This window comes from Nannobrachium achirus, assembly GCF_963921795.1.
Source record: "Nannobrachium achirus genome assembly, chromosome: 24".
NCBI classification, from domain to species: Eukaryota; Metazoa; Chordata; class Actinopteri; order Myctophiformes; family Myctophidae; genus Nannobrachium; species Nannobrachium achirus.
Window position 1 is genome coordinate 4,170,803 of NC_137831.1, and position 14,664 is coordinate 4,185,466.

Below are 14,664 nucleotides of genomic sequence, written 5' to 3' on the forward strand. Positions count from 1 at the left end.
GCATCCTTTAAAACCTGCTGATAATCATTACAGTCCTGGTTCAAACTAACTAGTGCAGTGTTATGTTAGCAGCCTTTAAAACCTGTTGATAATCATTACAGTCCTGGTTCAAACTAACTAGTGCAGTGTTATGTTAGCAGCCTTTAAAACCTGTTGATAATCATTACAGTCCTGGTTCAAACTAACTAGTGCAGTGTTATGTTAGCATCCTTTAAAACCTGTTGATAATCATTACAGTCCTGGTTCAAACTAACTAGTGCAGTGTTATGTTAGCATCCTTTAAAACCTGTTGATAATCATTACAGTCCTGGTTCAAACTAACTAGTGCAGTGTTATGTTAGCATCCTTTAAAACCTGTTGATAATCATTATATTCCTGGTTCAAACTAACTAGTGCAGTGTTATGTTAGCATCCTTTAAAACCTGTTGATAATCATTATAGTCCTGGTTCAAACTAACTAGTGCAGTGTTATGTTAGCATCCTTTAAAACCTGTTGATAATCATTATAGTCCTGGTTCAAACTAACTAGTGCAGTGTTATGTTAGCATCCTTTAAAACCTGTTGATAATCATTATAGTCCTGGTTCAAACTAACTAGTGCAGTGTTATGTTAGCATCCTTTAAAACCTGGTGATAATCATTACAGTCCTGGTTCAAACTAACTAGTGCAGTGTTATGTTAGCATCCTTTAAAACCTGTTGATAATCATTATAGTCCTGGTTCAAACTAACTAGTGCAGTGTTATGTTAGCATCCTTTAAAACCTGGTGATAATCATTACAGTCCTGGTTCAAACTAACTAGTGCAGTGTTATGTTAGCATCCTTTAAAACCTGTTGATAATCATTATAGTCCTGGTTCAAACTAACTAGTGCAGTGTTATGTTAGCATCCTTTAAAACCTGTTGATAATCATTATAGTCCTGGTTCAAACTAACTAGTGCAGTGTTATGTTAGCATCCTTTAAAACCTGTTGATAATCATTATAGTCCTGGTTCAAACTAACTAGTGCAGTGTTAAACATCATTGTCTCTTCTGAATTTCTTTTTATAAAAATAAAAGTCAAATCATGCTATGGAGAAGGAAAGAGGAAGTGTGATCATGTGAGCTGCGTGCAGCACTGAGCACTAGAGGTGGGGGCGGGGTGCTACATGTGGACAAGAGTTATTACACACATGCACATTCGTTTAGGGTGCTACATGTGGGCAAGAGTTATTACACACATGCACATTCGTTTAGGCATTGATCCAGAGTGACTTACAACATAAAACAACAGGCAGACACAGTGAATAGGTATATTAATTTACTAAAAACAAACTAATGTAAAGCATGTATGCATACAGTAAGTGAATGGTGTAGTGTGTTGTAAGTATTAACCAATATGTTGAAAGGAATGCATGTGGATGAGGTGATGAATGTGATCAACTGTTTTTATTGTATTTGTGATACTTGCTTTGGCAATGTAAACGTATGTTTTCTCATGCCAATAAAGCTCCTTTGAATTGAATTGAAAATAAGTTTTTAAAGAAGTGAAAAGGGACCTGGAGGGCAGGGCTCTAAAGCAGGGTTTCTCAAAGTGGGTGCCGTGGCACCCTAGGGTGCCCAGGGGTCACAGATTCTCTACAGTTTTCCTTGTGACAAACTGTATCTTTGGGGGAATGATTTACATATTTACCTAATATTATTGTGACAAAAGGTGTTAAAAATTAACAATGTAATTAGGGTTGCCAACTCCCAGAGTTTCAAATAAGGGACACCTCCTGCAAAAGGAGTTTTGGGTGGGTCAAAACCCCTGAAACGCATAGAAAACTGCACTTTGGCACAGTTATACCGAACACACAATGCAAACACAACATGGCTTACATACACCTGCATCTACTACATCACAACTAGCATGGTTGTAACTTACATACACCTGCATCTACTACATCACAACTAGCATGGTTGTAACTTACATACACCTGCATCTACTACATCACAACTAGCATGGTTGTAACTTACATACACCTGCATCTACTAAATCACAACTAGCATGGTTGTAACAAGTTCTATTCTATTCAGAGCATAATCACAATGACATGAAATGCAATGCTTCAGTTATACACCAGATGTATTGTGTTCATGTTTTTCACATTTTGCAAACCACTGCCAATGTAAAACTGCAAAAGTAGCCTAACTAAGATAATGCTTTGGACAATTGTATGAAATAATGTAGGCTAGGCTAGCCTATAAATGATTTGAACCTCATAAATATACCCTTCAGCTTATTGTTTATGCCATTATGACATCCACAGGTTTTAGCAATTGTTGAAATGAGGCCTTAAATGTGATTTTAAATGTGAGTTCAAAGTATGTGGTAGGTGGGCAATAGGGACATCTGGGCAGCTATGTACAACAGTAGGCCTACATTATTATCAGACTAAAATGTATCCTTCAACTTCTTGTTTTTGCCCCAAAATGACATAAAAGTTTATATCAATTTGTAGAAATATTAGACCTTAATTATTGAATGTTTAAGCATGTTGTAATATTGTACTTTACTTTACCCTAATGTGTATGTATGTATGTATGTATGTATGTATGTATGTATGTATGTATGTATGTATGTATGTATGTATTGTGGTGACTGAACCCAAACCAGACACAAGAGAGCGTGATCAGTGTTGCCAACTCCGGGCATTTATTAAACAATTCTTAGTTTACAACAGCAGAATTATGCAACGTGGCATGAATGTGCAACAGAAATATGAATAACTCAAATTGTCATTAACAGTTCAACATAGGTTCTTCCCCGGGGGGGGGCTGCCGTCTCTTCTCTTCTTGGGGGGGCCAGTGGCAGGCAATAGTCAGTTAGGGGCTTTCTTCCCACAGGGGATAGGGGGCATTGTTCAGATAAGGTACTTCTTTCCCTTCGGTAATAGGTGAGTGTCCCTCTCCACAAGGGGCAGGTGAAGTGTCTATTTCCCACAAGTTATAGGTGAGTCTTCCGGTCTACCGGTGACAGGTAAAGTGTCTTTTTCCCACAGGCAATAGGTGAGCATTTATCTCTACAGTTAACAGATAGGGTGGGGGGGGGGAGGTGCCGCGCTCTCAAATAAATCCAACCGATTCTCTATCTTCTAATCAAAATAAACACGGGGATTAATGGACCTAGGGCCAGAGAATGGTTGGATACCAGTATGTTTTTAAGGGAATGAGTACTACTCAACAAAATGGGACGGGGTGGCTCCCTGGGGGTCCGGTTGGTCCATTCTCCGCAGGTCGCCTGAGTACTCACTCGCCAGTGGTTCGGTACGCACTCCTCAGTGGTAGGTACACACTCCTAAGTGAAGGTCCGCTCCCGGTCCAGCCTAGAAGTGATGAGTAGAAGGGATATTACTATAATGCGCTTTACACAGAAATTGTTTATCACCATTTTCCAAAGCCACCTGGTTCTGATATTCCCACTCTCATGGTTACCCAGCACGTTTTCTTTTCATATTTGCATACAGTAACAACCATTTAAAACATCAACATGCTTATTTTATGTTATTTGTTCACATACCATGTTTTTTAACCAGTCTGGGACTCTGGGGTTGCTTAATTTGGCAGACAAGACACGGTAGCAGACTACTGCACGTGCAGGGGGGGGGGCTGGCCTTCTGGCATACGGGGCATTTGCCCGGTGGGCCGGTAGGCTAGGGGGCCGGGGGGAGGGCTGGTGGCCCAAAAAATACATCTATAAAAAATATCGGTCAAAATTAGCCAAAGTTCTGACACATTTTGGCACTAATCATGTTCATACTCCGCTTGGTGGTGAGAACTGTACGCTAACTTATACAATATATGGATTGTGTAGTTGTGTAGTTATCATTTATGTTGCCTGTAAAAGTTGTGGTATTAAAAGCTTGTGTATTTATATGTGCCGCCCTTGACCCGACGAGTCGGTAGAGTATCTGCTCGCGCGCTGGTTGTGGGGGCTGGTCTGGCCAAGATGCCAGGGCTGAATTTTAGTCCCAGTCCGTCCCTGTGCATGTGAGAGACAGTGCTTGCAGGACAGGTCCGTAGCAACTTGTGATTAGAACCTATAGTCTGTGGGTTTGTGGGGCGTAGACTGTGTCTTAGCAACAAATGAAAGCGCTCACTGATTGGTCGTGTCATGAGTTAGTGAGCCAATAGCTGCCCACAAACAGCCAGACTTGCGCAGCACCGCACACAGCAACGATGGGATGCAGATGGGACAGCAGCACTAAGAGCAGAGTTGAAGCTGACGGGCAAAATCTCCGTAATTTCTCTATTAAATCGCCCCGTCTTTCATATTTACCCCCGACCTTAAAATACAGGATAAAGCGCGTCCTGTAGTCAATACGGGACACATCTTTTAGTTTCCAAAAGCGGGACGATCCCGTATTTTACAGGACGGTTGGCAACCCTAAATAATTCAGGAGTGCCGTGGATTTATTTGTTTATTTGTTTATTTGAAAAGGATCCCCATTAGCTGATGCCGTAGCAATCAGCTAGTCTTCCTGGGGTCCATACAAGTCATATTACAAATACATTTTAAAAAAAAGCAATACAATAAAACTACAACAACATTACATTGCATTAATTCACATTTGCACATTAATATGATATAGCTTAAATAAATACTAGCAGGAAATAACTTTTACAAATTAATTTCTCCTGAAGTTATTTATAACTGGTTCCCAGTAAATACCTCAGCACTTTTTTCTTAAAAGCTGATTTATTTTGAGTTAGACGAATGTTAAGTGGTAAAATGTTCCAATAGTCAATGGCTCTATAAATTACAGTTTTTGAATTAATATTTGAACTAGGTGCAATAATATGACCATTAACAGCATATCTAGTATTGTAAGAATGAAACAAGGGAGTCTTTGAATTAACAATACAACAGAGAAACGTAGCCAAGCCCGAAGAAATCCTTTGTTCAATAGTGAGCTTCTTGGATGGATGAAAAGGTTTACAGGGGTGAACTGAGCCAAACATGTTTGAGAACCACTGCTCTAAAGGGAGTGAGTGGAAAACCAATTAGAAACACAAAGGAGAAGGACAAAGAACCACTGCTCTAAAGGGGGTGAGTGGGAAACCAATTAGAAACACAAAGGAGAAGGACAAAGCAAACACACAAACATCCATAAGATAAGTGAAAGGTGAACTACAGTACAACCATGAAATAATCTTCCATACAGGAGACCCCACAAACATCACTGTTGAAACGAACCTCCCTGTCTCACTTTCTGTTAGCGTGCACAGTGTGCACACTGCACTTCCTGTTCTCTAGAAGTAAGAGGAAGCAGCTTGTCTGCGGTGGCCAGGTTTGAGGCCTCCTTGGGCGAAGGATGGCGTCACGTTCACAGGAGTGATGGAGGAGATTAAAAAAAGGAAAAGTGAGACAGCTAGCTCAACTAGAGAAGAATGTTCTATGATTGGAATGAGAGGTGCGTTTGTTTAGTCATCCTCATGCAGTAAGTGTGTGTGTGTGTGTGCGTGCGTGCATGCATGCGTGCGTTCGTGCGTACGCATGCTGTCTGTGTAATGAAAAGCAGCTTCTGTCCTGCGAGCCATCGTTCCCTTGTTAACGATGTCTTCCTCTCTCCACATGTCTCCTCCTCAGAGTACGAAGAGAGCGGCCTGTTGGAAACAGACGAGGTAGGAGCACTGTGGAGCGTGTGTGTGTTCATTTTAGGGTGGAGGGAACAGTGGGTGGGTGTGTGTGTGTGTGTGAACAAACACTATAGTAATGACACAATATAGAGCTATTTAACACTGTTACTGAACAAACACTCTATAGCAATGATTACTGTCACAATATAGAGCTATTTAACACTGTTACTGAACAAACACTCTATAGCAATGATTACTGTCACAATATAGAGCTATTTAACACTGTTACTGAACAAACACTCTATAGCAATGATTACTGTCACAATATAGAGCTATTTAACACTGTTACTGAACAAACACTCTATAGCAATGATTACTGTCACAATATAGAGCTATTTAACACTGTTACTGAACAAACACTCTATAGCAATGATTACTATCACAATATAGAGCTATTTAACACTGTTACTGAACAAACACTCTATAGAAATGATTACTGTCACAATATAGAGCTATTTAACATTGTTACTGAACAAACACTCTATAGCAATGATTACTGTCACAATATAGAGCTATTTAACACTGTTACTGAACAAACACTCTATAGCAATGATTACTATCACAATATAGAGCTATTTAACACTGTTACTGAACAAACACTCTATAGCAATGATTACTATCACAATATAGAGCTATTTAACACTGTTACTGAACACTCTATAGCAATGATTACTGTCACAATATAGAGCTATTTAACACTGTTACTGAACAAACACTCTATAGCAATGATTACTGTCACAATATAGAGCTGTTTACTGAACAGACACTACTCTATAGTAATGATTACTGTCATAATGTAGTGTTATTTAGCACTTATTTTAACCAAATAAAATGACTTGCCCTTCCTTTAAGGCCACCTTGGACACCAGTAAAATGATGGACGCCACCAAAGCCAAAAGCGGAGGCGGGCAGTGAAGACGCCATCCTCCAGACCAGAACATACGACCTGTACATCACTTACGACAAATACTACCAGACCCCTCGACTCTGGCTCTTTGGCTATGATGAGGTACTACACACACACACACACACACACACACACACACACACACACACACACACACACACACACACACACACACACACACACACTCACTCACTCACTCACTCACTCACTCACTCACTCACTCACTCACTCACTCACTCACTCACTCACTCACTCACTCACTCACTCACTCACTCACACACACATACACACACACACACACATGCCGCTTGGGGCGGCATAGCTCAGGGGTAGAGAAACTGGTATTAGAGCACGAAGGGTATAAATCCCGAAGGGTTCCCAGTTCAAATCCGGGCTCCCCCTGAGTTAATGTCGAAGGGTCCTTGGGCAAGACTCTGAACCCCTAATTGCCTCCGGTGAGCAGGTTGGTACCTTGCATGGCTTCCTCCGCCACCGGTGTGTGAATGGGTGAATGGGTGAATGTAATGCACAATCTATGTAAAGCGCTTTGGATTAAAAAGCGCTATATAAATGCACCATTTAAATGCACCATTTACACACACACACACACACACACATGCACACACATTCTGCAAAAATAGTGCTATATAAGCTTGTAGATGCAGAGATTTGATCTATAGATGGGCATGCGCAACGCATGCATAAAGTGAATGGCAACTCGAGTACGTGGCAAACTGAGTTTAACATAGTTTAATGTTGTTTAATGCAATCAGACAGGACTTTTCTGTTTGGATGTATGGGCTGTCAAGGCCAGAAAGTAGTTTTTTTTGCATTTTGCCACTCGGTAGGCGTTCCTGCATAACTTCCTGAGTTATGAAGGATCAACTAGGATTAAGTGTTTACAAGTTATTTTGAGGCAGCATTGGCTACATTTCTTGGGGACATTGATCCAACTATTCAATTCAATTAGATTCCAGCAGTGTTGTTTTTGACAGCAATTTTTGATTTAGTTTTAGTCATAGTCTTTTGAATAAAATGTAATTTAGTTTTAGTCATAATTTAGTGACCTGAAAAGTATTAGTTTTAGTCTAATTTTAGTCGACTAAATATCATAAGATTTTAGGCGACTAAAGCTACAGTTGATTTAGTCTACTAAAATGTATTTTGGCAGGCCTTCATGGCATCGTAATGACTGATTTTACACTTCGTTGTGTGATGAAAATAGCAGATCTACAAGATCACAAACGCGTCGCACTGCGACGCGTTGTGAGCTTGTAGATCGGCTATTTTCAGCACGCAACACCTGAGAGCAACCAAACATAAAATGACTCTCTTCTCCACTAGTCCCTCCCTGACGTTTTAGTCTAGTTTTTATTTTGTTGACGAAATTGTCAATATATTTAGTCTTAGTTTTAGTCACCACAGCTTGGTTTTTGTTTAGTTTTTATTTAGTTTTCGTCAGTGAAAAAAACACAGTCGACAAACATTTTTCGTCATAGTTTTAGTCGACGAAATCAACACTGGATTCCAGTTCAACGTTTTATAGTGCAGTGGAATCATTTTATATGAAGAGCAGAGAGACAGATACCCCACGTTATCACCCCACCCTGGGAGACATCTGTGTGTCATTGTTGTGGCCGTGGCATGTGGGGGAAAGAAAGAGAAGAACGAGGGAAAACTGTCTGTCTTGACTGTGTCGGGGAGAAAGATCAACTTGAGAGAAACGGGGTGAATTCACTACAGGTTTTTATAATGTCATGTTTACAGTAACCTGCTGGAGATATTCTCCTGTGCTGTCTACGGTATGAGACCATCTAGAGCAGGGGTCTTCAACAGGGGGTCCTCAGAGTTACTACAGGGGGTCCTCAGAGTTACTACAGGGGGTCCTCAGAGTTACTACAGGGGGTCCTCAGAGAGTTACTACAGGGGGTCCTCAGAGAGTTACTACAGGGGGTCCTCAGAGTTACTACAGGGGGTCCTCAGAGTTACTACAGGGGGTCCTCCAAATATTTGTGTGATAGAAGCTTTTTTTTCTCCTCCTTTTCTATATGAACCACTTGAGCCCTAGCGTCCATATTCTGAGAACTGTAGCCAAAAATAGCAGATCTACAAGCTCACAACGCCTCGCAGCGCAAGGCGCTGTGAGCTTGTAGATCAGCTATTTTCGGCAAAGAGGTTTAGTGTAGAGGGGAAAAAGAGCAGACTAAGTACAGAGTGAAAGGTCAAGTTTATTAAGTATTGACGGTTCAAGTGGTTAAATATCTGAAAACACAAATTTACATGAATCCAAAATACACTGATGATTGTGCTGTTAAACAATGAAACTATATGGAATCTATGAAAAGGTTGTGGGGGTCCCTTGCTTCATCTCTCTCTAAACTAAGGGGTCCTTGGCCTGAAAACATTGAAGACCCCTGGTTTAAATATTGTCTAGTTTGTGTTTACTGTACTTACCTAGGCAGGTCCTGACTCTGTATCTTCATCTAGACTCAAATTAGAATCCCTCTGAATTTATTCCCAGCTTCCACCTTTCTAAACAACCAGCAGCAAACAGCTGAATAGCCGACAGCCAGTTGTAAAATGAGCTTCATGTCAACATGTGTGTAATCTGTGTAAAACAATGTCATAGGAGTGTTGCGTGGGAGCCCCCTTCTGTCTCCTTTGTGCAACTGCACTCTTTCTGGTTTGATTGATTGAGGAGTTCATTTTGCAATAGAAAAAAGTACAGTTTCATGACAGCACTGGTACAAGGTCACATCACTGGTACAAGGTCAACTAAAAGGAGATCCTAGTAGGCCTTACGGCTTATTTGCACAGGAACCACGTTATGTATCTCATATAACATTGAAAGACAGACGGATAGAACACAGTACTTTACATAGGATAACATCAATTACAAAAGCAGAAGAAGGGGACCATAAAAAGAATGGGGGGGGGGGGGGGGGGGGGCATGGGGTCTTAAGCTGATCGACCAAGCAATGTAAACGTATGTTTTCTCATGCCAATAAAGCCCATTGAATTGAATGTGTGTGGTTACTAACCGTGCAACCTCTCCCCCATTTCTCTGAATGTGTAGTGTTACTAACCATGCAACCTCTCCTCCATTTCTCTGAATGTGTGTGGTTACTAACCATGCAACCTCTCCTCCATTTCTCTGAATGTGTGTGGTTACTAACCGTGCAACCTCTCCCCTCCCAGGACAGACAACCTCTGAGTGTAGATCAGATGTATGAGGACATCAGCCAGGACCACGTGAAGAAGACCGTCACCATAGAGAACCACCCCCACCTGCCCCCACCCGCCATGTGCTCCGTACACCCCTGCAGGTCAGAACCTCCTCCACCCGCCCCCACCCCACCCTGCAGGTCAGAACCTCCCTAGTCTCGCGTGGCCAGACTGTTGCCTCCGCGATTTGGGCAAATTCTCCCTGCATACAGTCTGGCAAACGGAAGAAGAAACGATGAGTGCGAGATAAAGCGAATGTGACGGAACCGCTCCCTTGGTGCAGTAGCAATAACATGTCCTACTGGAAGCGTTATGTCTCCTTTCAACATTTCTGGGGGCGTTATTTTGTCTTTCTCTGGTGTTATTGGTGTTACCTCCATGATGTTTTCAAACGTTTTCTTAAACTATACACCCATAACAAGAATAGGCCGCTCGAATGACTTTGTCTGAGCTATTGTGTTTCTGTTATGTTTCCAATGGGACTACAGTGCAGTGCAGCACTGGCTACTTCCGATACTCGCCGTTCGGGAGCTGCCGTTCCAGACTCTATATAGCATTCGGAGATTGTGGAATAGTTGTCTGGCTACGTGAGACTAGAACCTCCCCCACCTGCCCCCACCCCCACCCTGCAGGTCAGAACCTCCCCCACCTGCCCCCACCCACCATGTGTTCCGTACACCCCCACAAAATCACTTTTCTGAATAAGAAAAGAAATTAGTGCTGCTCAAATTCAGGAGTTTGACAGACACTAACGGTTTCCTGACTGCCGCCGGGCAAGTAAATAAAAATGTTGGGCAGGTGGAGTTTGCTTTCAGGTTGCCCCACGGGAAAGTGGAAAGTGCGTTTGAGTGGGGGGTCTTAAGTTTGCTATAAACACAACCACTTTCATGGAGGCCCCTCAAACCAATGACATGACCTGAGGCCACAGTGGCCTTAATGCCCCAGCTGACTGTACCACTTTCTCCTTTGCCTCTTTCTTGTCAATATGTAGACAGTAGACACCAGTGTGTTTTATTGAGATTCTGAAATCAGATTGTTAATACCATCATTCATCCATTTCATTGCAGATTAGGTTATCATCCCTAACCCTTAAATTCAACACATTATTTCAATGGACCAAAATCTTGTTTTATTTGATGGCCTTCCTGCAACGCAAGATTTCGGTGGAATTTAAAATAAGTCATATTGTATAGCTATTGAGATATTTGCTGTGAATTCTGGCGATATGCAATATGGACACATACCTAAATATTTATAAGTAAAGTAAAACAATATATATATATATATACACACGTATATATATATATGTACGTATATATATACACACGTATATATATATAAATATATACGTATATATATACACATGTATATATATATATACGTATATATATATATATATACATATATTCATACACACACATACTCTTCTCTTTCAGACACGCTGAGGTGATGAAGAAGATCATTGAGACGGTGGCAGAAGGAGGAGGAGAGCTGGGAGTTCATATGTATCCTTTAATACTTTATTACTTTATGTACAGTATTACATTCATATGTATCCTTTAATACTTTATTACTTTATGTACAGTATTACATTCATATGTATCCTTTAATACTTTATTACTTTATGTACAGTATTACATTCATATGTATCCTTTAATACTTTATTACTTTATTTACAGTATTACATTCATAATGTATCCTTTAATACTTTATTACTTTATGTACAGTATTACATTCATAATGTATCCTTTAATACTTTATGTACAGTATTACATTCATATGTATCCTTTAATACTTTATTACTTTATGTACAGTATTACATTCATATGTATCCTTTAATACTTTATTACTTTATGTACAGTATTACATTCATATGTATCCTTTAATACTTTATTACTTTATGTACAGTATTACATTCATATGTATCCTTTAATACTTTATTACTTTATTTACAGTATTACATTCATAATGTATCCTTTAATACTTTATTACTTTATGTACAGTATTACATTCATATGTATCCTTTAATACTTTATTACTTTATTTACAGTATTACATTCATATGTATCCTTTAATACTTTATTACTTTATTTACAGTATTACATTCATAATGTATCCTTTAATACTTTATTACTTTATGTACAGTATTACATTCATATGTATCCTTTAATACTTTATTACTTTATTTACAGTATTACATTCATATGTATCCTTTAATACTTTATTACTTTATGTACAGTATTACATTCATATGTATCCTTTAATACTTTATGTACAGTATTACATTCATATGTATCCTTTAATACTTTATGTACAGTATTACATTCATATGTATCCTTTAATACTTTATGTACAGTATTACATTCATATGTATCCTTTAATACTTCATGTACAGTATTACATTCATATGTATCCTTTAATACTTTATTACTTTATTTACAGTATTACATTCATATGTATCCTTTAATACTTTATTACTTTATTTACAGTATTACATTCATAATGTATCCTTTAATACTTTATTACTTTATGTACAGTATTACATTCATATGTATCCTTTAATACTTTATTACTTTATTTACAGTATTACATTCATATGTATCCTTTAATACTTTATTACTTTATGTACAGTATTACATTCATATGTATCCTTTAATACTTTATTACTTTATGTACAGTATTACATTCATATGTATCCTTTAATACTTTATTACTTTATTTACAGTATTACATTCATAATGTATCCTTTAATACTTTATTACTTTATGTACAGTATTACATTCATAATGTATCCTTTAATACTTTATGTACAGTATTACATTCATATGTATCCTTTAATACTTTATTACTTTATGTACAGTATTACATTCATATGTATCCTTTAATACTTTATTACTTTATGTACAGTATTACATTCATATGTATCCTTTAATACTTTATTACTTTATTTACAGTATTACATTCATAATGTATCCTTTAATACTTTATTACTTTATGTACAGTATTACATTCATATGTATCCTTTAATACTTTATTACTTTATTTACAGTATTACATTCATATGTATCCTTTAATACTTTATTACTTTATTTACAGTATTACATTCATAATGTATCCTTTAATACTTTATTACTTTATGTACAGTATTACATTCATATGTATCCTTTAATACTTTATTACTTTATTTACAGTATTACATTCATATGTATCCTTTAATACTTTATTACTTTATGTACAGTATTACATTCATATGTATCCTTTAATACTTTATGTACAGTATTACATTCATATGTATCCTTTAATACTTTATGTACAGTATTACATTCATATGTATCCTTTAATACTTTATGTACAGTATTACATTCATATGTATCCTTTAATACTTCATGTACAGTATTACATTCATATGTATCCTTTAATACTTTATTACTTTATGTACAGTATTACATTCATATGTATCCTTTAATACTTTATTACTTTATGTACAGTATTACATTCATATGTATCCTTTAATACTTTATTACTTTATTTACAGTATTACATTCATATGTATCCTTTAATACTTTATTATTTTATGTACAGTATTACATTCATATGTATCCTTTAATACTTTATGTACAGTATTACATTCATATGTATCCTTTAATACTTTATTACTTTATTTACAGTATTACATTCATATGTATCCTTTAATACTTTATTACTTTATGTACAGTATTACATTCATATGTATCCTTTAATACTTTATGTACAGTATTACATTCATATGTATCCTTTAATACTTTATTACTTTATGTACAGTATTACATTCATATGTATCCTTTAATACTTTATGTACAGTATTACATTCATATGTATCCTTTAATACTTTATTACTTTATGTACAGTATTACATTCATATGTATCCTTTATTACTTTATGTACAGTATTACATTCATATGTATCCTTTATTACTTTATTACTTTATGTACAGTATTACATTCATATGTATCCTTTATTACTTTATTACTTTATGTACAGTATTACATTCATATGTATCCTTCAATACTTTATCAATACTTTATGAACAGTATTACAAAGAAGGCACAGATTTATACTTAAAGGAGGACTTCACCACTTTTCAACCTATCTTCATACAATTGGTCCTCACTAAAAAATAGCTTTTCTTTTTTCTCAGAGGAGGGCTGTGGGCAGGTCAGAAACCCATCGTCTTGTGGCATCATCGATTGGGAATCCAAGCTAATAGAAACTGCAGGCTTTCCATTCCTGAAAAGTTGCAATGTTAAAGTGTAAGCCATTGTTCTTGTGATAATAAAAATCTAAATATTTTTTTCCTCTACTTTGTAGAACTATAAAATGTCTAGTGTGGAACACAAGAGTAGCGATGTGTTTTGAGCTTGGCTAGTTTTGCTACTATAGTATTGGTGTGCCGTGTGTACCCATAATGCATCACGTTCTCCCTTAACCAGAAGCCTCAGGTATCTTTTGATTTTCCTGAAATTCGTCCAGGCCGTCATTCCTACAATAGAATACGACTACACCAGGCACTTCACCATGTAGCTCTCACACACACACACACACACACACACACACACACTGCGTCCCTGTGGTGTGGAAGCTGCAGTGAGTAGCAGACCAGAGAGATGCCTTTCAGGAACGTTGGTGTTAAACTCTGACTTCTTGGGACGGGGAAAGGACAGGACTAACCTCACATCACCAGTCTTTACCGGGAGAAAGCCTGGTGTTCGTTTACAACGGGCCGTTTGATCCGGTCTGGGCGGAAACCACAAGCAGAAGAAGCGGCGTTGCTTTGTTTTGGTTCCCCCCGTTTGTTTCCCCAATCCCTATTAAAATGCTCCAGTAGCCTACACT

General features: G+C 37.9%; 2 protein-coding genes across 2 annotated transcripts in view; one reads left to right on the forward strand and one right to left on the reverse strand.

The window, feature by feature from the left end:
- Positions 1-14,664, reverse strand: part of LOC308309384 (protein NLRC3-like) — a gene marked incomplete at both ends in the record, with an annotated part of 98,918 nt that overhangs the window by 28,734 nt on the left and 55,520 nt on the right. The gene's annotated exons all lie outside the window — the stretch shown is intronic.
- LOC308309328 (ubiquitin-like-conjugating enzyme ATG3) lies at positions 4,981-14,352 on the forward strand (the record flags this gene model as incomplete). The annotated part of the gene is given in 7 exon segments (XM_080754877.1): positions 4,981-5,008; positions 5,611-5,645; positions 6,513-6,548; positions 6,550-6,669; positions 9,766-9,893; positions 11,229-11,297; positions 14,271-14,352. Coding segments are annotated over 7 exon segments (498 nt in total).